General features: G+C 48.7%; 2 protein-coding genes, 1 long non-coding RNA gene and 1 pseudogene across 4 annotated transcripts in view; 1 reads left to right on the plus strand and 3 right to left on the minus strand.

The window, feature by feature from the left end:
* The window catches only part of LOC122701060 (olfactory receptor 5B21-like), a 32,405-nt gene extending 11,446 nt beyond the window's left edge, over positions 1-20,959 (minus strand). The window contains exon 1 of one of the 2 annotated variants that reach the window (XM_043914071.1): positions 20,678-20,959. The gene's annotated coding sequence lies outside the window, so the exon portion shown is untranslated. Of the gene's footprint in view, positions 1-11,158; positions 11,348-20,677 lie in introns of those variants that run through there. The other variant, XM_043914070.1, reaches the window with a different exon arrangement.
* On the minus strand, positions 7,070-9,195 carry LOC122701102 (annotated as a pseudogene).
* LOC122701118 lies at positions 10,586-14,662 on the plus strand. The gene is made up of 3 exons (XR_006342971.1): positions 10,586-10,672; positions 12,143-12,242; positions 14,080-14,662. It is a non-coding gene; the product is annotated as an uncharacterized LOC122701118 (long non-coding RNA).
* Positions 15,063-20,153, minus strand: LOC122701086 (olfactory receptor 1020-like). The gene has a single exon (XM_043914072.1). It carries the CDS (start codon positions 16,175-16,177, stop codon positions 15,218-15,220), a length of 960 nt encoding a protein of 319 aa, XP_043770007.1. The 5' UTR covers positions 16,178-20,153; the 3' UTR covers positions 15,063-15,217.
* Positions 20,960-21,509: the final 550 nt, after the last annotated feature.

A 21,509-nucleotide genomic window follows, 5' to 3' on the forward strand; every position in this document is an offset into this window, starting at 1 on the left:
AGAATTTCTCCTGATTGTATGCCTACGCATAGAGTTGCTGAATCATAGTGTATGTACATGTTCAACTTCTTAGTTCAGTTCAGTCGCTCAGTTGTCTCTGGCTCTGCGACCCCATGGACCGCAGCACATGGACAGCCAGGCCTCCCTGTCCATCACCAACGCCCGGAGTTTACACAAACCCATGACCATTGGCTCGATGATGCCATCCAACCATCTCATCCTCTGTTGTCCCCTTCTCCTCCTGCCTTCAGTCTTTCCCAGCATCAGGGTCTTTTCAAATGAGTCAGTTCTTTGCATCAGGTGACCATAGTACTGGAGTTTCAGCTTCAGCATCAGTCCTTCCAATGAATACTCAGGACTGATTTCCTTTAGGATTGATTGGTTGGATCTCTGTGCAGTCCAAGGGACTCAAGAGTCTTCTCCAACACCACAGCTCAAAAGCGTCAATTATTTGGCCCTCAGCTTTCTTTATAGCCCAACTCTCACATCCATGTATGACTACTATGGAAAAACCATAGCCTTGACTAGATGGATCTTTGTTGGCAAAGTAATGTCTCTGCTTTTTAATATACTGTCTAGGTTGGTCATAACTTTTCTTCCAAGGAGTAAGCATCTTTTAATTTCATGGCTGCTGTCATCATCTGCAGTGATTCTGGAGCCAAGAAAAATAAAGTCAGCCACTGTTTCCACTGTTTCCCTGTCTATTTCCCATGAGGTGATGGGACTGGATGCCATGATCTAAGTTTTCTGAATGTTGAGCTTTAAGCCACCTTTTTCACTCTCCTCTTTCACTTTCATCAAGAGGCTCTTTAGTTCTTCACTTTCTGCCATAAGGGTGGTGTCATCTGCATATCTGAGGTTATTGATATTTCTCCCGGCAATCTTGATTCCAGCTTGTGCTTCTTCCAGCCCAGCGTTTCTCATGATGTGCTCTGCATATAAGTTAAATAAGCAGGGTGACAATTACAGCCTTGACGTACTCCTTTCCCTATTTGGAACCAGTCTGTTGTTCCATCTCCAGTTCTAACTGTTGCTTCCTGACCTTCAACAGGTTTCTCAAGAGGCAGGTCAGGTGGTCTGGTATTCCTATCTCTTTCAGAATTTTCCACAGTTTGTTGTGATCCACACAGTCAAAGGATTTGGCTTAGTCAGTAAAGCAGAAATAGATGTTTTTCTGGAACTCTCTTGCTTTTTTGATGATTCAACAAAAGTTGACAATGTGATCTCTAGTTCCTCTGTCTCTTCTAAATCCAGCTTGAACATCTGGAAGTTCACAGTTCATGTACTGTTGAAGCCTGGCTTGGAGAATTCTGAGCCTTACTTTACTAGCGTGTGGGATGAGTGCAACTGTGCGGTAGTTTGAGCATTCTTTGGCATTGCCTTTCTTAGGGATTGGAATGAAAACTGACCTTTTCCAGTCCTGTGGCCACTGCTGAGTTTTCCAAATTTGCTGGCATATTGAGTGCAGCACTTTCACAGCATCATCTTTCAGGATTTGAAATGGCTCAATTGGAATTCCATCACCTCTACTAGCTTTGTTTGTAGTGATGCTTCCTAAGGCCCACTTGACTTCACATTCCAGGATGTCTGGCTCTAGGTGAGTGATCACACCATTGTGATTATCTGGGTCATGAAGATCTTTTCTGCATAGTTCTTCTGTGTATTCTTTCTACCTCTTAACATCTTCTGCTTCTGTTAGGTCCATACCATTTCTGTCCTTTATTGTACCCATCTATGCATGAAATGTCCCCTTGGTATCTTTAATTTTCTTGAAGAGATCTCTAGTCTTTCCCATTCTATTGTTTTCCTCTCTTTCTTGCACTGATCACTGAGGAAGGCTTTCTTATCTCTCCTGGCTATTCTTTGGAACTCTGCTTTCAAATGGGAATATCTTTCCTTTTCTACTTTGCCTTTCGCTTCTCTTCTTTTCACAGGTATTTGTAAGGCCTCCTCAGACAACCGTTTTGCTTTTTCTTGCATTTCTTTTTCTTGGGGATGGTCATGATCCCTGCCTCCTGGACAATGTCATGAACCTCTGTCCAAAGTTCATCAGGCACTCTGTCTATTAGATCTAATCCCTTGAATCTATTTCTCACTTCCTCTGTATAATTGTAAGGGATTTGATTTAGGTCATATCTGGTCTAGTGGTTTTCCCTACTTTCTTCAATTTAAGTCTGAATTTGGCAACAAGGAGTTCATGATCTGAGCCACAGTCAGCCCCCGGTCTTGTTTCTGCTGACTGTTAGAACTTCTCCATCTTTGACTGCAAAGAATATAATCAATCTGGTCTCAGTATTGACCATCTGGTGATGTCCATGTGTAGAGTCATCTCTTGTGTTGTTGGAAGAGGGTGTTTGCTATGACCGTGCATTCTCTTGGCAAAACTCTATTAGCCTTTGCCCTGTACTCCAAGGTCAAATTTGCGTCTTACTCCAGGTGTTTCTTGACTTCTTACTTTTGCATTCCAGTCCCCTATAATGAAAAGGACATCTTTTTTCAGTGTTAGTTCCAGAAGGTCTTGTAGGTCTTCATAGAACCATTCAACTTCAACTTCTTCAACATTACTGGTTGGGGCATAGACTTGGATTACCGTGATATTGAATGGTTTGCCTTGGAAACGAACAGAGATCATTCTGTCGTTTTTGAGACTGCATTCAAGTACTGCATTTCGGACTCTTGTTGACCATGATGGCTACTCCGTTTCTTCTAAGGGATTCTTGCTAATGGTTATTTGAGTTAAATTCAGCCATTCCAGTCCATTTTAGTTTGCTGATTCCAAAAATGTCAACATTCACTGTTGCCATCTCCTGTTGACCACTTCCAATTTGCCTTGATTCATGTACCTAACATTCCAGGTTCCTATGCAATATTGCTCTTTACAGCATCAGACTTTGCTTCCACCACCCGTCACATCCACAACCGGGTGTTGTTTTTGCTTTGGCTCCATCCCTTCATTCTTTCTGGAGTTATTTGTCCACTGATCTCCAGTAGCATACTGGGCACCTACCGACTTGGAAAGTTCATCTTTGAGTGTCCTATCTTCTTGCCTTTTCATACTGTTTACGGGGTTCTCAAGGCAGGAATACTGAAGTGGTTTGCCATTCCCTTCTTCAGTGGACCACATTCTGTCAGACCTCTCCACCATGACCCATCTGTCTTGGGTGGCTCTACATGGCATGGGTCATGGGTTCATTGAGTTAGACAAGGCTGTGGTCCATGTGATTAGATTGGTTAGTTTTCTGTGACTGTGGTTTTCCGTCTGTCTGCCCTCTGATGGAGAAGGATAGGAGGCTTTTGGAAGCTTCCTGATGGGAGAGACAGACTGAGGGGGAAACTGGGTCTTGTTCTGATGGGTGGGGCCATGCTCAGTAAATCTTTAATCCAGTTTTTTGTTGATGGGCAGGGCTGTGTTCCCTCCCTGTTATTTGGCCTGAGGCTAAACTATGGTGTAGGTAAAGAAGATACTGGCGACCTCCTTCAAAAGGCCCCATGCACACACTGCTAAACTCAGTGCCCCCAGCCCTGCAGCCGGCCACCGCCGACCCATGCCTCTGAGGGAGACTCCAGGACGCTCACAGACAAGTCTGGGTCAGTCTCTTGTGGGCTCACTGCCCCTTTCTCCTGCGTCCTGGTGCACAAGGTTCTGTTTGTGCCTCCAGGAGCCTGTTTCCCAGTCCTCTGGCTTCTGGCGGCTCTGTGGTGGGGTTAATGGTGACCTCCTCCACGAGGGCTCATGGCACACCCAGGTCTGCTGCACCCAGAGCCCCTGCCCCTGCGGCAGGCCACTGCTGACCCGGACCTCTGCAGGAGATGCTCAAACACAGTTCTGGCTTGGTCTCTGCGGGGTCTCTGGGTCCTGGTGCACAGAAGATATGTTTGAGCCTTCCGAGCATCTCTGGTGGGATGGGGTTTGATTCTAAATGCACATTTGCCCCTCCTACCATCTTGCTGGGGCTTCTCCTTGACCCTTGGATGTGGCGTATCTTTTTTTGGTGGGATCCAACCTTCTCCTGTGGACGGTTGTTCAGCAGCGAGCTGTAATTTTGGAGTTCTTGCAGGAGAAGCTGAGCACACGTCCTTCTACTCCGCCATCTTGGAGTCTCCCATGCAGGTCAGGAAGACTGGGACAACTTTTTAATTTGATGCCAAATTGTTCCCCAACGTGGTCAGTCCTGTTTACAGAGAACCATCGCAGATCAGATCTGGTAGTTCTGGGGTGGGGTCACAGATTCTCTGTTTCTCAAAAGCTCTCCGGTGATGACAGTGCCACTGGTCCAAGGAAAACGAGCATGTAGAGGCCCGCCCACTCATTGATCGAAAATATTTGTCAGTGTCTATAATGTGCCAGGCAGTGTACTAGACATCGAGCATACGACGGTGAATGAGATGGGACACCACCTTGCCACTCCTCAGGCTGAAAGTATAAATATTTGTTCAACATCTGTATTGTTGAAGTGGATAGCAACTGATTGTCTATTATTTTAAAATTGTACCCTAGAGTCATATTACATGCCCATTTAACTTGTATTTTCTGTTTTCTGACTTTCATGTTTTCAAAATGCTTTTCTTTTTTTTTTTTTTTTGTGGTTTCTTATTCTCTCTTGAGAAATGCAGGTGTTTGTATGGACACAATCCTGGGTGATACATTACAGGGTTTGAACTTTGATGAAGTCCCTCTTAGTAAGTAGTGCTGCATTGTGCCTTAATGTGGTTTTATTGATATATTTTCCTTTATCACCCTGTCTCCATTTATTTTTTCTGATGTATTTTCTTTTTTTTGTTAACTTGGAGTATGATTGCTTTACAGTGCTGTATGATTTTCTGTTGAACAGTGAAGTATGGCTCTTGGGGTACACATACCCGTCCTTCCTGGGCGCCCCCAGCATCCCTCCCCTCGAGGTCATCACGGAGCTTGAGCTGGGCTCTCTCTGCTACACAGAGAGAGTGGCTTCCCACCGGCTGTCTATTTTACACGCGGTCATGTGTGCCTCAGTGCAGAATCCACAGGGCTACTAACTAAGGCTTGGGCTTCATCATGTTTAAGAGCCTCAGAATGAAAGAGTAGTCATTAAAGCCTTCATTGCGATTCAGTTGTATTCTTGGCCTTTAGTATGTATTTATTACGTAATTTTAAGGAAATCTGCCCCACTGAGAATATTTTGTTTTTAGTTAAATTTAACTTTTGCATATATATTGTCACATTTAAGCCTTGTCTAAGCAACAGGTGCTTCCCAGGTGGCTCACCGGTAGAGAATCTGCCTGCCAGTGCAGGAAACGCACGTTCGATCCCTGGGTGGGGAAGATCCCCTGGAGGAGGAAACGGCAACCCACTCCAGTATTCTTGGGCTGCCCTGGTGGCTCAGAGATAACAAATCCTCCTGCAACATTGGAAACCTGGGTTCAATCCCTGGGTTGGGAAGATCCCCCTGGAGGAGGGCATGGCACCCCACTCCAGTATTCTTCCCTGGAGAATCTCCATGGACAGAGGAACCTGGTGGGCTACAGTCCATGGGGTTGCAAAGAGTTGGACACGACTGAGCAGCTAGGCACACAGCCCACGTCCACCTCAGTTATACAGGAGCATGAGTTACTGCCAGTTTATATCAGATGTAATCTGGTGAAGTTTTAGATCTCTGCATAGATGATGGTGTAATCAACTGTGTAACTGGCCAGTGAGAGACAAAGCTAGGTGTTTATAAAATCTCATTTAGTTTTCCTGTGTCTGGACTAAGAAGGTTGTAAGAGTCCCAGTCTCTTTTGCAGTTATCTTAAAACCAGAAGTGGTTGAGCTGATATGGTCCAACCTCAGGTCAGGTCATTGAAAGCACTCTTCATGACCTTCTTGATCGTTTCCCTCAGTATTAAGATCTTGGCGGGCACTTTGAGGTTGAGATGATGGCAATGTCAAATGAAAGAGGCTCAGTACTGGTGGGTGGATAAAACTTGCCCTGGAGAGTCCCTGATCTGTCTCCAGTTTAGTGCGGGGAAAAGCCTTTGTGGTGTTGGTTACCTTGTGGTGTTTCTTTGTTACTGTAGCGTAAACTCTCTGACTAATACACGTTCTGACTGTTAATCTAGGCAGGGCCTGCCACACTGTGGGGTACCTAATTGCCTCCTGTGCATTTTTACAGCCGAGTGAATTAAGTTAATTTTTAACAAGTCTTTTCACCCTACTGTTCTGGTCCTGACCTTAGTTGCTGACATGTACTAAAAATGTGGTTTATTAGTTAAAGGAATGTAGAACATAGGAGGAATTTAGTAAATATTTATTTTCTGGAGGGAGACAAAGTAAGAACTCTTTATAAGTAGCTTGCCTGAAAGGAATTTTTAATAAGACATTTTTAGAATAAAATGTCAAAATTGAATATGCTCATTAAGTAAGTTTTGTAAAATGTTTGAGAAAGATAGAAAAAGATTTTCCCCCTGTGCTACCGCTCTGATACAATCATCATTTACACTTTTGTGTGCTCCTCCCAGGTTTTTTCCACTCATTTTTATCGCAGAGTTACCACTACACAGTAGATGTTCTGACCTGCTGTTTTCCATGTATTATGCCATCTTCACAAGCATAACATTTAGTGGTTACGTGGTAATCCATCGGGGGTGGGGGGAATATCTTAATTGGTTTCCTCCTTTGAACATTTGTTGCTGTTTTTGCTAAATAAGTCCGACTCTGTGTTTTTGCCCCAGTGGACTGCAGCACGCCAGGCTTCCCTATCCTTCACTGTTCCCCAGAGTTTGCTCAAACACATGTCCTTTGAGTTGGTGATGCCATCCAACCATCTCATCCTCTGTTGAACCCTTCCCCTCCTGCTTTCAATCTTTCCCAGTATCAGGGTATTTTCCCAGTGAGTCAGCTCTTCACATCAGGTGGCCAAAGTACTGGAGTATTTGAACACTTAGGTTTCTTTTAATTTCTTGGTTTGAAAAGTGATGCTGTGATAAATCTATTTGTATAATAAGATTTGGGCTTCCCAGGTGGCACTAGTGGTAAAGATCCCCCTGCCAAGGCAGGAGACTTAAGAGATGCTGCTTCAATCCCTGGGTGGGGGAGATCCCCCGGAGGAAGGCATGGCGACCCACTCCAGTATTCTTGCCTGGAGAATCCCATGGACAGAGGAACCTGGTGGGCTACGGTCCACGGGGTCGCAAAGAGTCAGACACAACTGAAGCATCTTAGCATGCACGCATAGTAAGATTTTCTATATCTAGGATAACATCCTTAAGAGAGACCTGAAAAAAGCATTCTGATGATCCCTGAATCTAGAGTCAGGCCCACACAGTCCAGGTGAAGTCTTTGCCTTAGTTTAAGGGCATATCTTCCAGTCAGGTGTTCAGCCTTGAATTGAGTCAGGGCCAGCTTCTTCATTTATGTGGTTCTCTGGAACACATACTCTCACCATATTACATGCATACTTAAAGATATTTAGGCCAAATATATATATATATATTTGAATCCCTCTCCTAAAGCACAGTATCTTATCTAATACTGTGATTGCATTGATCTCCCTCTCTCTCTCTCACTTACACATGCAGACCCTTGAGAATTCTGAGACACATACAGACTTCCGGCTGGAAAACAGATGTATGAGGAAAGTGAGGAAAGTTCCCTCTTGAGCCTGAGGTTTTCTTTCATGGGTCAGCTTATCAAATGCAGCAGCAGTAGGAAGCAAGGACACTTCTGACCTGGTCGTCTTCCCTTTAGGAGCAGGAGGAAAGCACTGAGTCACTGGCGCCCACCCCCACGTCACTAAATCTGGGGAAACCAGAAGGTCGTGCTGCCCCTGGCCTGAGGTTGCCTGGGAGTCATCATGAGCCACCAATAAGAGACTTGACTTGTGACCGTGTGTAACTGAAATACCTGGTTTGAAGCGGACATCCTGATGCTGAAATCTCCCTCTCTCACCAGCTGTGCGGCTTCAGGGAGTTCATTCACTTTTACTGAGTCACACACCCTTCATTTGTAAAGTGAGGTCATCTCCACATGGCTCCCTCACAAATGGTGGCAAAGATTCAATATGTTAATGGATAGCGAGTTACTTTAAAGCTACAGTGCTCTGCATGAAGTATGGTATTTGTGTTTCTCCCTTACTTCTACCACCTCCTCCAAAACCAGGCTGCTCTTGGTCAGATCAATTCTTAGTGTGATTTGGCAGATGCCATGCCTTCCTATATTCCAACAGCCTTGCCGGGCTCAGCAGGGAAAGATATTGACCTGGAGCTTCCTCTGCAGGGCCTCTTTGTTTCGGAGGTTGTAGATGAAGGGGTTGAGCATGGGGGTTATGATGGTGTAACAGACAGACACTACCTGGCCGCTGGTATCATCGGTGGATCCTGAGGCTGGATATGGGTGAAAATCACGGTGTTGTAGAAGATAGCAATGGCCCACGTGGAGAGGGCCTTCTCCTTCCCAGCTGCTGAGCGCATCCTCCCAATGGCCAGCAAGACCAGGCCGTAGGAGGTGAGGATGAGGGAAACAGGCAGAAGGAGAACCAGGGCAGAGAAGACATAGAGGATCACTCCTGCCACGGCTGTGTTTGCACAGGCCAGGCGGAGAAGGGGTATGACATCACAGAAGTAGTGTGGTACCTGGTTGGGCCCACAGAAAGGCCGGGCAAAGACATTCCCAGTCTCAAGAGCAGAATTAGCTCCACCGAAAGTGTAGGAAGCGGCCACCAGCTGGAGACAGGTGCCCCTGGTCATGACGTAGCCGTAGTGGAGAGGTCGGCAGATGGCCGTGCAGCGGTCGTAGGCCATGGAAGCCAGCAGGAAGCTCTCAGCTGTGGCGTGCATCACAAAGAAGGTCATCTGGACCATGCAACCCTTGAAGGAGATGGACCTGTCAGAGGCCAGGAGGTCGACCAGCAGCTTGGGTGTGACCACCGAGGAGTAACAGACATCGAGGAAAGAGAGGATGCTGAGAAAGAAGTACATGGGACTGTGGAGGTGGGAGTCCGTGAGGACGAGCGCCATCATCCCCAGGTTGCCCACCACGGTCATGGCGTAGATGAGCAGGAAGCCTCCGAAAAGAAGCTTCTGGAGGTCTGGGTCATTGGAGAATCCCAGCAAGATGAAGTGGGTGACGGGGGTGTAGTTTCCAGCGGCAAGGGCTAGTTCTCCAGGCGTCATCTGCAGAGGTGACAACTGACCATCACTCAGACCATATTACTGAGCATGTCCACCTGTGCAAGGTACAATGAGGAAGAATACCAAGTGGGTATAATCTGCTCCAAGAAGAAAGTGGGGGGGACTTCCCTGGTGGTCCAGTGGCTAAGACTTCATGTTTCCAAGGCAGGGGGCCCAGGTTCAAATCCTGGTCAGAGAACTAGATCCCACAGGCTGCAACGAAGACAGAGCACAGTCAGACAAGTAGATAAATATTATAAAAGGGAAGAGCAGGAAGTATCATACCACAGTGGACAGGAGATGGGATGTGAAGCCAGACAGATCTGAGCCTTGATTCTGACCATGGCACCGATCGGTCGTGTCTGCTTGGATAAGCTGTATCCATGAGCCTGATTTTTCTCACCTATGAAATAGAGAAGATACATCTATTCAGGATTTCTCTGTGGCCTTGATGAAAAAAAAATGAATTGTGAAGTTCTCTCAATATCGAACAAAGTAAACAGTAAATGTGAGGTCACCTCCCCATTCTCCTGTGCCCGTGTCTACACATACAGGTCATGATATGCAGCACTGAGAATCAGGGTCCTGGGGGCAGAATCCTGTCCAGGGGCTCAACCTTGACGCTTCCTTCCCTGTATCCCAGTTTCTCTACCAGTGGAAACATACCGGGTATTTTTCATATTCTCTTTCCCTTTTCTAACTTTCTGGGTTGAAGGCCTTAATTTTGCCCAAATGAAGATGTCCATGAGTCTCTGGTGCACAATGAATATTAACGGTTTTCTTTTTCTCTCCTAGGATGACAGCTGGATTCCCTGGACCCTCACACACAGGCACATGGGCACATTTAGTATTAGGTTTTGGCTGAGGTCCCTGATGCTGCTTTCCAATAAATGAGACTTCTTGGTCCTCCTCGCCAGCTCCTCACCTCTTATCATCATCCCTCAGCCCAGACAGACTAGGTTCCCTCCTAACATGCTGCTTCCATCCCAACTCCGAGATGAACACTTGATTCCTTCAGAGGCTCATTCATGGTAATTCTCAATCATGATGACCTTGACTAACAGCCTTGCAGACACATTCTGAGGTTCCCCAGATTTCCTCCTCGAGCTTGAGGCGTCATCTCTCAGCCCTGTGAGCCAGCCTCCCCTGGCCCTGATCATCCCCTTTATGTGTGCTGTTATCTGGAGGTTGAATTTGACTCACACGGGTGTACCTAGAATATATTAACAGGGCTTGGTCAATGTTCCAAGTCTTCCTCCAGCCCCTCACTGGTTTTTTTTTTCCCTCTATCACATTGTGACTTCTGAGAGTAGAAGTTACTAAGGTTTGTATTTATCAAGTGAATAGCAAATATTTGAACAATTACTGTTACCCAGAAGTATTTGAACAGTTGATGTTGTTCGATAGAATTTAAACAACTACTGTTCGAAAGAGCATGAAACATGGCTTGGGTCATTTAGGATCTTGAAATACTGTTGAGAGACAAACTGACCCTCATGACTCAGAAGTGAGGTTGCCTGTGGACCGCTCTGCAGTAGGAATCCTTGTAAGTGACCCGCAAGGCATTCAGAAAGAGGAGGGACAGGGGCTGGACGTTGAGAAATGTTGAACCTAGGGTTGATGGAGGAGATGAGGGTGTGCGACGGCCTGGAAGTGGAAATTACCGTCCTCGGTAAACATTTACTGGGCAAAGTGCATTGCAAAGAGTGACTCTGAGCGGCCGTTTTCCCAGTTTCTGTTTGGACAGGAAGACAGCATGTGTCAGTATACTTGGCACACGTCAGGAAACGGGGCAGACACATTAACTTTCATCTAAGTTAGATTATGAACGTGTAGTGGGTGGGAGCTGGACGATCTTTCTGGGGACCCCTGAATGCAGTGGGGGCTCAGGAGATGCTGACAGGCTGGCAGAGCAGGGGGTGGGGCGCGTCCAGATTTGGGGGAGAGGAAGGAGAAGGGAACAGGCGACCTCAGCTCTCTGAACCCGCTCTGCTGGGGGACTCAGTAGGACTTCCGATGGACCATCACCCACCTCAGCGGGCGGCGCTCCCACCTGGCGCACCTCCAGCGGGAACTCAGGAACCTCCCCGCCCGGCACGCGGGGGACCCCGAGACTCACTGCCACGCCAGCCGTGTCTTTGGGGTTCTCTCTGGAGCTGTTTCTGGAGTCAGAGCTGGTGGCAGGGCACCCGGCTCAGGTGAACAGAGAGCGGCCCTCAGGACTGAAGCTGAGGGCGCCTCCGGTCCTGCCAGTTTATCAGGCTGGCTCTGCCCTCTCCTGACCCCAGGTGCGGTGGAGGCTCCAAGCTCCAGGGAGGCCCTGAAACATGCCGGGTCCGCATCCTCTCCTGGGACCCCGGGAGGAGCAGTCTCAGGGCAGAAGGGATGATCAGAGCTCCAGGGAGGCCCTGAAACACCCCCGGGTCCACATCCTCTCCTGGGACCCCGGGAGGGGCAGTCTCAGGGCAGAAGGGATGATCCCCTGCAGAATCTGGTCACTTGCTTTGGTCTTGAGGCAGAGGAAGGTTAGGGTCTCCTTGAGGAGTTGGAGCTTATGGTTCCATCTTGGCAGCAGGAAGACTCAGCAGGAAAGACAGGAGCAATTCTGCCTCCTCCCTGAATTCTGAAGTCTGGATGACGGCCCCTTGGAAGCTTGCTGGAATCTGGAGGCCAGTTTGCCCAGCTATTCTACTAAAGGGCCCAGGGGAGCTTGGCTGGACACTGAGGACCTGCCCTGGGCTGCAACCCTGGAGGCCGAGTCGGTGGCGCTGAGCCCCACGGGGAGCGAGTCTGGGGGGGGTCAGGCCGGCCGTGCCCCGTTCCTCGCCGGCCCCGTGTCCCAGCCACGGGGGAGCGCTGAGCGGGCTGGGGACACAGGGGCAGGCATCCCGGGGCCTGACCCTCCCTGGGAAGCTCTCCTGGCTTCAGCCTTCGGGACTCACCTAAGGCGATGGGGGCCTTGTTAACGGAATGGGTGGTTTATCTACATTAGCAATTAAAAAAACTGTATTTTCAGAAGTGAAGCTAGCATTTAAGCACAGGAAATGCCAATGGGCACAAGGAGGAGCCAGGGGAATGGTTAACCAGGAGCAGAAACCACCCGGATCATCTCCCAGGTGTGGCTTTTCCCCTTTGCTCTCTCTGACTCCGCTTTGTGGGTGGCGGGGAGCAGGCCTGCTCTCTATTTGTCAGCTGACTCTGCTCCCCTGAGCCTGACCCTTGATGGCTCAGCTGAGGCTCCTGGAGTGGGGGTGGGGGAGGTTCTGGAATCAGGAGTGTCTGAGCTGAAGAGACATACAGGGCATCTGGCCTTGTGAGCTCCTGGCTGAGAGGTGGTGGTGCAACTGTGTCTGAGTCAGGCCTGGGTTTCCCAGCGGGAAGACCAGGAGCAAAGTCTAGGCATTAGTGTGAAAAAGAGGACACATGATCTCATAAAATGAAGTAGCAGGAAATGATAGGACATAGGGATTTTCTTTAAAATTATCTCAGTATGCATAGGGAAAAATATAAATGACATTTTGGACAGAATTAACAAATCAAAATATGAACTGTGGATTAGATAACAGTACTATGTCACCACAAATTGTCCCAGTTTTGATAACTCTGTGGGCTATTCCTAGGAACTTCTCACTAAAGTGTTTAATGATAATGGTTTTGAATGAATTATATACATTAATATTTTATGTGGAGTAGGAAATGGCAACTGACTCCAGTATTCTTGCCTGGAAAATTCCATGGAGAGTGGAGCCTGGCAGGCTACAGTCCCTGGGGTTGCAGAGTTGGACATGACTGAGCACACACATGCACACATTAATATTTTATGTATGCATTATGTACATGTATGTATATATGTACATATATGTATATGTAATGGGGCAAAATATAAACAGTTGGTGAGTCTAAAGGGTACATAGGTTTCCTCTTTTATTCTTACAACTTTGAAAATTGTTAAAATACATTATAATTATAAAATATATTGAAAGTTACAATCTGAGTGGGAGGAGTGCTGATGATAGAGATGCTATAAATTAATTGTTGAAGCTGGATGAGAGGTAAATCTGAATTAATTTATCATACTGTCTGGTTATTCGTCTTTGAACCTTTGAATCCTAATTTTGTTTTTCAAACTGAAGCATATTTGACATATCACATTGTATCAATTTAAGGGGTTGTTTTTGTTGAGTCTCTAAGTCATGTCTGACTCCTTGGGACCCCATGGACTGCCACACACTAGGCTTCCTTGTCCTTTGTTATCTCCCAGAATTTTCCCAAACTCATGACCATTGATTCAGTGATGCAATCCAACCATCTCATCCTCTGTCATCCCCTTCTCCTCCTGCCCTCAATCTTTCCCAGCATCAGGGTCTTTTCCAATGAATTGGCTCTTCGCATCAGGTGGCCAAAGTATTGGAGCATTTGAACATTTAGATTCCTTCTAATTTCTTGTTTTCAAAAATGATGCTGTGATAAGCTTATTCATATAGTAAGATTTTCTAAATTTAGAGTAACATCCTTAAGATAGATGTGAAAAAAATCCTTTGCGTGATCCAAACATCTCAGAACGAAGCCAACTCTCTCCAGGTTAAGAGTTTGCATTAGTTTAAGAGCATGCCTTCCAGTCCAGCATTCAACCTTAAATTAGGTCAGGTTCAGCGTCTTCATTTCTGTGATTCTCTAAAACACATATACTTACCATATTACATGCGCATTTAAAGATGCTCAGGCCAAATATAACTCTTTTGAGTCAGTCTCCTAAAGCACAGTATCTTATATAATGCTGTAACTGCTTAGATCTCCTCTCTCACATTCACACATGTACATAGTTCTGGCTAGGACACAGGGGTGTGAGGAAAGTTCTCTCTTGAACCTGAGGTTTTCTTTCATGGGACAGCTTATCAAATGCAGCAGCAGTGAGAAGTAAGGACACTTCTGACCTGGTCGTCTTCCCTTTAGGAGCAGGAGGAAAGCACTGAGTCACTGGCGCCCACCCCCACGTCACTAAATCTGGGGAAACCAGAAGGTCGTGCTGCCCCTGGCCTGAGGTTGCCTGGGAGTCATCATGAGCCACCAATAAGAGACTTGACTTGTGACCGTGTGTAACTGAAATACCTGGTTTGAAGCGGACATCCTGATGCTGAAATCTCCCTCTCTCACCAGCTGTGCGGCTTCAGGGAGTTCATTCACTTTTACTGAGTCACACACCCTTCATTTGTAAAGTGAGGTCATCTCCACATGGCTCCCTCACAAATGGTGGCAAAGATTCAATATGTTAATGGATAGCGAGTTACTTTAAAGCTACAGTGCTCTGCATGAAGTATGGTATTTGTGTTTCTCCCTTACTTCTACCACCTCCTCCAAAACCAGGCTGCTCTTGGTCAGATCAATTCTTAGTGTGATTTGGCAGAGGCTATGCCTTCCCAGTCCCATCACTTCATGCCAAATAGATGGATAAACAATGGAAACTGGCTGACAATTTTTTTGGGCTCCAAAATCACTGCAGATGGTGACCGCAGCCATGAAATTAAAGAACTCTTGGTCTTTGAAGGAAAAGTTATGACCAACCCAGACAGTATATTAAAAAGCAGAGACATTACTTTGCCTACAAAGGTCCATCTAGTCAAGGCCATGGTTTTTCCGGTAGTCATGTATGGATATGAGAGTTGGACTGCAAAGAAAGCTGAGCATCAAAGAACTGACGCTTTTGAACTGTGATGTTGGAGAAGACTCTTGCAAGTCCCTTGGACTGCAAGGAGACCCAACCAGTCCATCCTAAAGGAGGTCAGTCCTGAATATTCACTGGAAGGACTCATGCTGAGGCTGAAACTCCAATCCTTTGGCCTCGTGATGTGAAGAACTGACTCTTTAGAAAAGACCCTGGGAAAGATTGAAGGCAGGAGGAGAAGGGGATGGCAGAGGATGAGATGGTTGGATGGCATCACTGATGTGATGGACATGAGTTTGAGCAAACTCTGGGAGTTGGTGATGGACAGGGAGGCCTGGCGTGCTGCAGTCCATGGGGGCATAAAGAGTCGGACACGACTGAGTGACAGAACTGACTGATGCCTTCCTCATTCCAACAGCCTTGCCGGGCTCAGCAGGGAAAGATATTGACTTGGAGCTTCCTCTGCAGGGCCTCCTTCACCTCCTTGTTGCGGAGGCTATAGATGAAGGGGTTGAGCATGGGGGTTATGATGGTGTAACAAACAGACACTACCTGGCCACTGGAATCATCAGTGGATCCATGAGGCTGGACGTAGGTGAAAATCACAGTGCTGTAGAAGATGGCAATGGCCAGGAAGTGGGAGGCACACGTGGAGAGGGCCTTCTCCTTCCCAGCTGCTGAGCGCATCCTCCCAATGGCCAGCAAGACCAGGCCGTAGGAGGTGAGGATGAGGGAAACAGGCAGAAGGAGAACCAGGGCAGAGAAGACATAGAGGATCACTCCTGCCACGGCTGTGTTTGCACAGGCCAGGCGGAGAAGGGGTATGACATCACAGAAGTAGTGTGGTACCTGGTTGGGCCCACAGAAAGGCCGGGCAAAGACATTCCCAGTCTCAATAGCAGAATTAGCTCCACCGAAAGCGTAGGAAGCAGCCACCAGCTGGAGACAGGTGCCCCTGGTCATGACAGAGCCGTAGTGGAGAGGTCGGCAGATGGCCGTGCAGCGGTCGTAGGCCATGGAAGCCAGCAGGAAGCTCTCAGCTGTGGCGTGCATCACAAAGAAGGTCATCTGGACCACGCAGCCCTTGAAGGAGATGGACCTGTCAGAGGCCAGGAGGTCGACCAGCAGCTTGGGTGTGACCACCGAGGAGTAACAGACATCGAGGAAAGAGAGGACGCTGAGAAAGAAGTACATGGGACTGTGGAGGTGGGAGTCCGTGAGGACGAGCGCCATCATCCCCAGGTTGCCCACCACGGTCATGGCGTAGATGAGCAGGAAGCCTCCGAAGAGAAGCTTCTGGAGGTCTGGGTCATTGGAGAATCCCAGCAAGATGAAGTGGGTGACGGGGGTGTAGTTTCCAGCGGCAAGGGCTAGTTCTCCAGGCGTCATCTGCAGAGGTGACAACTGACCATCACTCAGACAGTATTACAAGCGTGTCCACCCGTGCGTGTGCAAGGTGCATTGCGGGTGAACATCAAGTGAGTGTGTCTTCGTCTACAAGAAGAAATCGGGAGGCGTTCCTGGTTGTCCAGTGGCTAAGACTTCATGCTTCCAAGGCCAGGGGTCTAGTTTTGGATCCTGGCCTGGGAACTAGATCCCACAGGCTTCCCCGAAGTGTTTGCATGCTGCAACTAAAGATCAGATACTCCTCACCGAAGACCTGGCACAGCCAGACAAATAAACAAATATTAAAAAAAAAAAAAGAAATAATGGCAAGTATCACGTCATAGTGGATAGGACATGGGCGCTGAAGCCAGACAGACCTGTCTTAATTCTGACTGTGCCGCTAACTGGTGGTATCTCTTTGGAGAAGCTATATTCATGAGCCTTGTTTTTCTTATCTTTAAAGGAGGGAAAAGAAGTCTACTTCTCAGGGTTGCTCTTTGGTGGAAATGAAAATACAAATCTAAAACCTTTGAATGTGTGGGACACAGTAGGTTATCAATAAACATGAGGTCATTCCCCCACTCTATTGTGAGTATATCCATACATAATGCTCATGACTATTTGGCAATGATTTCATTCTATCCTTTTTAGAAAGTTATTTGGTATTTGTTTTGGCTGCGCTGGGTCCTGGTTGCTGTGCCTGGGCTCTGTCTGGCTGTGGGGAGTCGGGGGCTCCTCTCTATGTGTGGTGCGGGGGCTTCTCGGGGCAGCTCGGGCTCTAGGCAGTGGGCTTCAGTGGTTGTGGTGCATGGACTTCCTTGCCCTGCGGCACGTGGGATCTTCCTGAACCAGGGATTGAACCGGTGTCCCCTGCGTTGGCAGGCAGATTCTTAACCTCTGGACCCCCAGGGAAGCCCTCATTCTGACCTTTTTAAAATGAAGATGTAATTCACGCATCATAAAGCTCACTATTTAAAGGCGTAGAAACCAGTGGTGGTTTGTCTATTCATAGCATTGCACAACCACCCCTAATGTTTAATTGCAGAGCACTTTCATCACCAAAGAAAGGAAACTCTGTTAACTATTACCAGCCACGTCTTGTTTTCCCCTTCCCCCAGCCCTTGGCAACAATTAATCTACTTTCTGGCTCTATGGATTTGCCTACTCTAGATAGTTCATGTCATAGGATTCACACAATCGACGGTCTTTGGGGCCTCACTTAGTTTTTGCAGGGCTCACCCATGTTGTGGCATGTATGACTACATTCTATCTTGTTCTTAAACACACTCCGGGCGCCCCCTCCTCTATACCATAACCATTTTGTCCTCTGAGAATCTACTGAGTTAAATGTCACCTCGGAGACCAATCAGACTGTACATGGTGTTTTGGGGCTTCCTTGTCTGTCCTCCAGGACGTTTCTCCATAGGAGGACTGGACAGGCTGAATCCTTCCTTTCTTCCCCACATTTTCCTCTCTCTTCTGTTCCTCAAATCCTTCTTTGTTGAGAGTTTGGGCTAAAGTTCTGCAGATCAAGCCCAGGGACGCCTCACCAACATCTTCACCCAAGCCTAGCAGCTTGTACAGAGGACACGGAGGGAAAAGCATTGAACTTGACGGAAGAACGTGCGACAGCCTCATCTTTGTCCCGCCTGCTGTGACAGGACAGGCGATGAAGGGAGAGCCGGGGACAGGACGGACGGAGACCTGCTTCTGGGTCTGGCTCTGGTGCCTGTTGGTTCTCTTAGCTTCGGCGTCTCCTCCCTCTAGCCCTCTGATCCCTCGATAGCAAAATCAAGGTTGTGCGTGAAGGATGTCTGAAGTCAGGCCTGGTGCTGACCGTCTGACTGAGGGGCAGGACTCCCTGCCTGGGTCCAGACCTTGCTGCCAGCGGAGCCCCACACAGCACACGAAGAACCCACCCAGACGCGTCTGGGAAAAGGATTCTCCATGGCTGATTCCAGGAGACAACGTTAGGAGAGTCTGACCAGCTCACAAGGATCTATGTAAGTACCTTGTCCACTCATGGCAGTAATCCCGGGTAGATATGTTATACCTGAAGCGGCAACTTCTGTGAAACCTCGTTAACATAGATGAATAAATGGGAACAGAAGGAGCTTTGTTATGGTGACGTCACTGAATCCATCGAGCTCCTTAGTGCCGAGAATCCCATAGTGACGTGTCGTCAAAAATCATTCTTAATTTTGCTTTTTATTGTGTTTTTTAAAATTTTCTTTTAACCGGAGGATACGTGCTGTACCGTACCGTGCCGGCTGCTGCCGTACAACATGAATCCGCCGTAGGTGTCCACGTGTTGCCTCTGTCTTGAACCTCCCTCTTACCCCGCGCGCCACCCCAAGCTTCTAGGTGGTCCCAGAGCGCCAGTCAGCTCTTAATAATGAAAGATCCTCTCTCCATTTTGTGGAAAGAGTCCCACCTGAGTTAAATATTTTTCTAGGCTTATATTCATTCATTAGCATGTATTCATTCATTTTATAAAATCAGTTTGTTTAAAAAAAAGTCATTAAAAAAAAAGTCATGAAAGTCGTTTACTTTTTCAGCACCTGTTTATGAAATTATTTTTCTGTCTGTGATATCCTGGCTGTTCTGTGTGCTGGTGAAAAGTCTTCTACTAACAGTCGAGATATTTCCCTGTTTTTTGGGGGGATATTTCCTTTTGAAAGTGGGAGAAGGGCGACTGTGGAGAGGAAGATGAGAAAGCAGCCCAGCACTCGACTACAGATGTGTGTTCAGGGACGCTGTTTTCCTAAAAGCGTGAATTGAGGTTCTGGAAATTGGTTCCTTTTGGCCCATGAGCTCTTCGGAAAGTCTTCCCTTATCCCCAAAGGGACACCAGCCCGGTCTGAAGATGGGAAGGGCTGTCAGTTCCAGGGATCTTGTCTCTTGCCCTGTGGCCTCTGCTTCCTCCCCCAGCTGGTCTCCTGATTCTGGGACGTGAGGGACTCACTGGAACACCCCGTGCCCTTCACAGAGCAGCCTTCTGTTTATTGCAAAGGTCGCAGCATGCATCGCTGGCAGTCAGGGTCCTGGCGGTGTGGCGGAATCCTGTCTCGTGATTCAGCCTTGAAGTTTAGCCTTTGCAGCCTGCTTCCTGCCCTGGACTCCCGTTTCTCCACCCCATGTGTTTTTCATAGGCACGCCTCCCTTTCTAACTTTCTTACTTTAAGGGTTTACTTTTGTCAAGATCCAAACGTCCACGAGCCTCTGATCCACAAAGAAAATCAGCATTTTCCTTTTTCTCTCCTGGGAGGACGGCCTGATTCCCCCCCGCCCCCCGCCCCACAAAGCATCACATCCAGCGTTGCGCTTGGGCTGAACCCCCACCCGGTTTTCCAGTGAAGGAGGTTTCTGGTCCTCCCCCCCAGCTCCCCACGCCTAACCACCTTCCCCGGGTCCCTACTAATTGGCTACTCCCGTGCCAAGTCCCACATGAACGCTTGGTTCCTTCAGAGGCACATCTATCAGTCGTTCTCCATGACGATGACCTTGACTGACAGCCTCAGAGATGCACCCCGAGGCTCTCAGCTAGCGAGGAGCCTCCGGAAGTGCTCCCGCAGGCCTGCCAGCCAGCCTCCCCTCACCTGGCTGAATTCCCTTCCGAGTGCTGCTGGGATCTGGCAGGCGAGTTTGACTCACAGGTGTTCTAAGGACTGTTTAACAGGGCTTTGTCAATGTTTCCATGTTCTTCTCCCCTCCCACTACTTTATTTTTTTTCCCCCATCACACTGTAACTTCTGAAAGCAGAGGCTGTTCTAAGTTTTGTATCAAGTGAATAGCAAATATTTGAACAATGACTGATACCAAAAGCTATTTGAACCATTCCCTTTGTTCAAAAGTATTTAAACCACTGTTCAAAATAGCATGAAGCCAGGCCTTGGTCATTTAGGACCTTGAAATACTGCTGAGAGAGAAACTGACCCTCGTGACCCTGGAGTGCAGTTGGGTGGTGCCCACTCAGCAGAAGGAGGCCCTGGAGGGATCGTGAGGGCTTCGGAAAGCGGGGACGGGGCTGGACCCTGAAAACAGGAAGGTGGAGCTGGGTGGAGGAGATGGGAACAGGTGACTGCCCGGAGTGGGAGCTCACTGCCTCGGCAAACATTCACTGGGCAGAAAGTGCATGAGAAGAGGCGGGGGACCTGGTGTTTGAGAGACTCAACCCTTTGGAGCCTCAGTCTCCCCAGTTCCTGGAGGGAGGAAGCAGCGGGTGTCACCGCACCCAGCACACTTCTGGAAGCAGGGCAGACACGCGACGTGCGTTAACTTCCACCTCACCCCAAGTTACATTATGAACATGGGGAGCTGGACGAGCTTTCCGGGGACCCCTGAATGCAGTGGGGGCTCAGGAAATGCTGACAGGCTGGCAGAGCAGGGGGTGGGGCGCGTCCAGATTTGGGGGAGAGGAAGGAGAGGAGGACAGGCGACCTCAGCTCTCTGAACCCGCTCTGCTGGGGGACTCAGTAGGACTTCCGATGGACCATCACCCACCTCAGCGGGCGGCGCTCCCACCTGGCGCACCTCCAGTGGGAACTCGGGAACCTCCCCGCCCGGCACGCGGGGGACCCCGAGACTCACTGCCACGCCAGCCGTGTCTTTGGGGTTCTCTCTGGAGCTGTTTCTGGAGTCAGAGCTGGTGGCAGGGCACCCGGCTCAGGTGAACAGAGAGCGGCCCTCAGGACTGAAGCTGAGGGCGCCTCCGGTCCTGCCAGTTTATCAGGCTGGCTCTGCCCTCTCCTGACCCCAGGTGCGGTGGAGGCTCAGAGCTCCGGGGAGGCCCTGAAACATGCCGGGCCCACATCCTCTCCTGGGACCCCGGGAGGGGCAGTCTCAGGGCAGAAGGGATGATCCTCTGCAGAATCTGGTCACTTGCTTTGGTCTTGAAGCAGAGAGAAATTAGGGTCTCCTTGAGGGGCTGGCGCTTATGGTTCCATCTCGGCCGCAGGGAGACTCAGTCGGAGAGGTGAGAGCGGTCCTGCCTCCTCCCTGGACTCTGAATTCTGGGTGAAGAGACGTTATCCTGCCCCCTTGGGGGATTGCCAGCTATTCTACTAAAGGGCCCTTGGCTGGACACTGAGGACCTGCCCTGGGCTGCAACCCTGGAGGCCGAGTTGGGGCGCTGAGCCCCACGGGGAGTGAATCTAGGGCGGGGTCAGGCCGGCTGCGCCCCGTTCCTCGCCGGCCCCGTGTCCCAGCCACGGGGGAGCGCTGAGCGGGCTGGGGACACAGGGGCAGGCATCCCGGGGCCTGACCCTCCCTGGGAAGCTCTCCTGGCTTCAGCCACCAGGGACTCATCTAAGCAGGTGCTGGGGGCCTTGTTAAC

The sequence above is a fragment of the Cervus elaphus genome, chromosome 1, assembly GCF_910594005.1.
Source record: "Cervus elaphus chromosome 1, mCerEla1.1, whole genome shotgun sequence".
NCBI classification, from domain to species: Eukaryota; Metazoa; Chordata; class Mammalia; order Artiodactyla; family Cervidae; genus Cervus; species Cervus elaphus.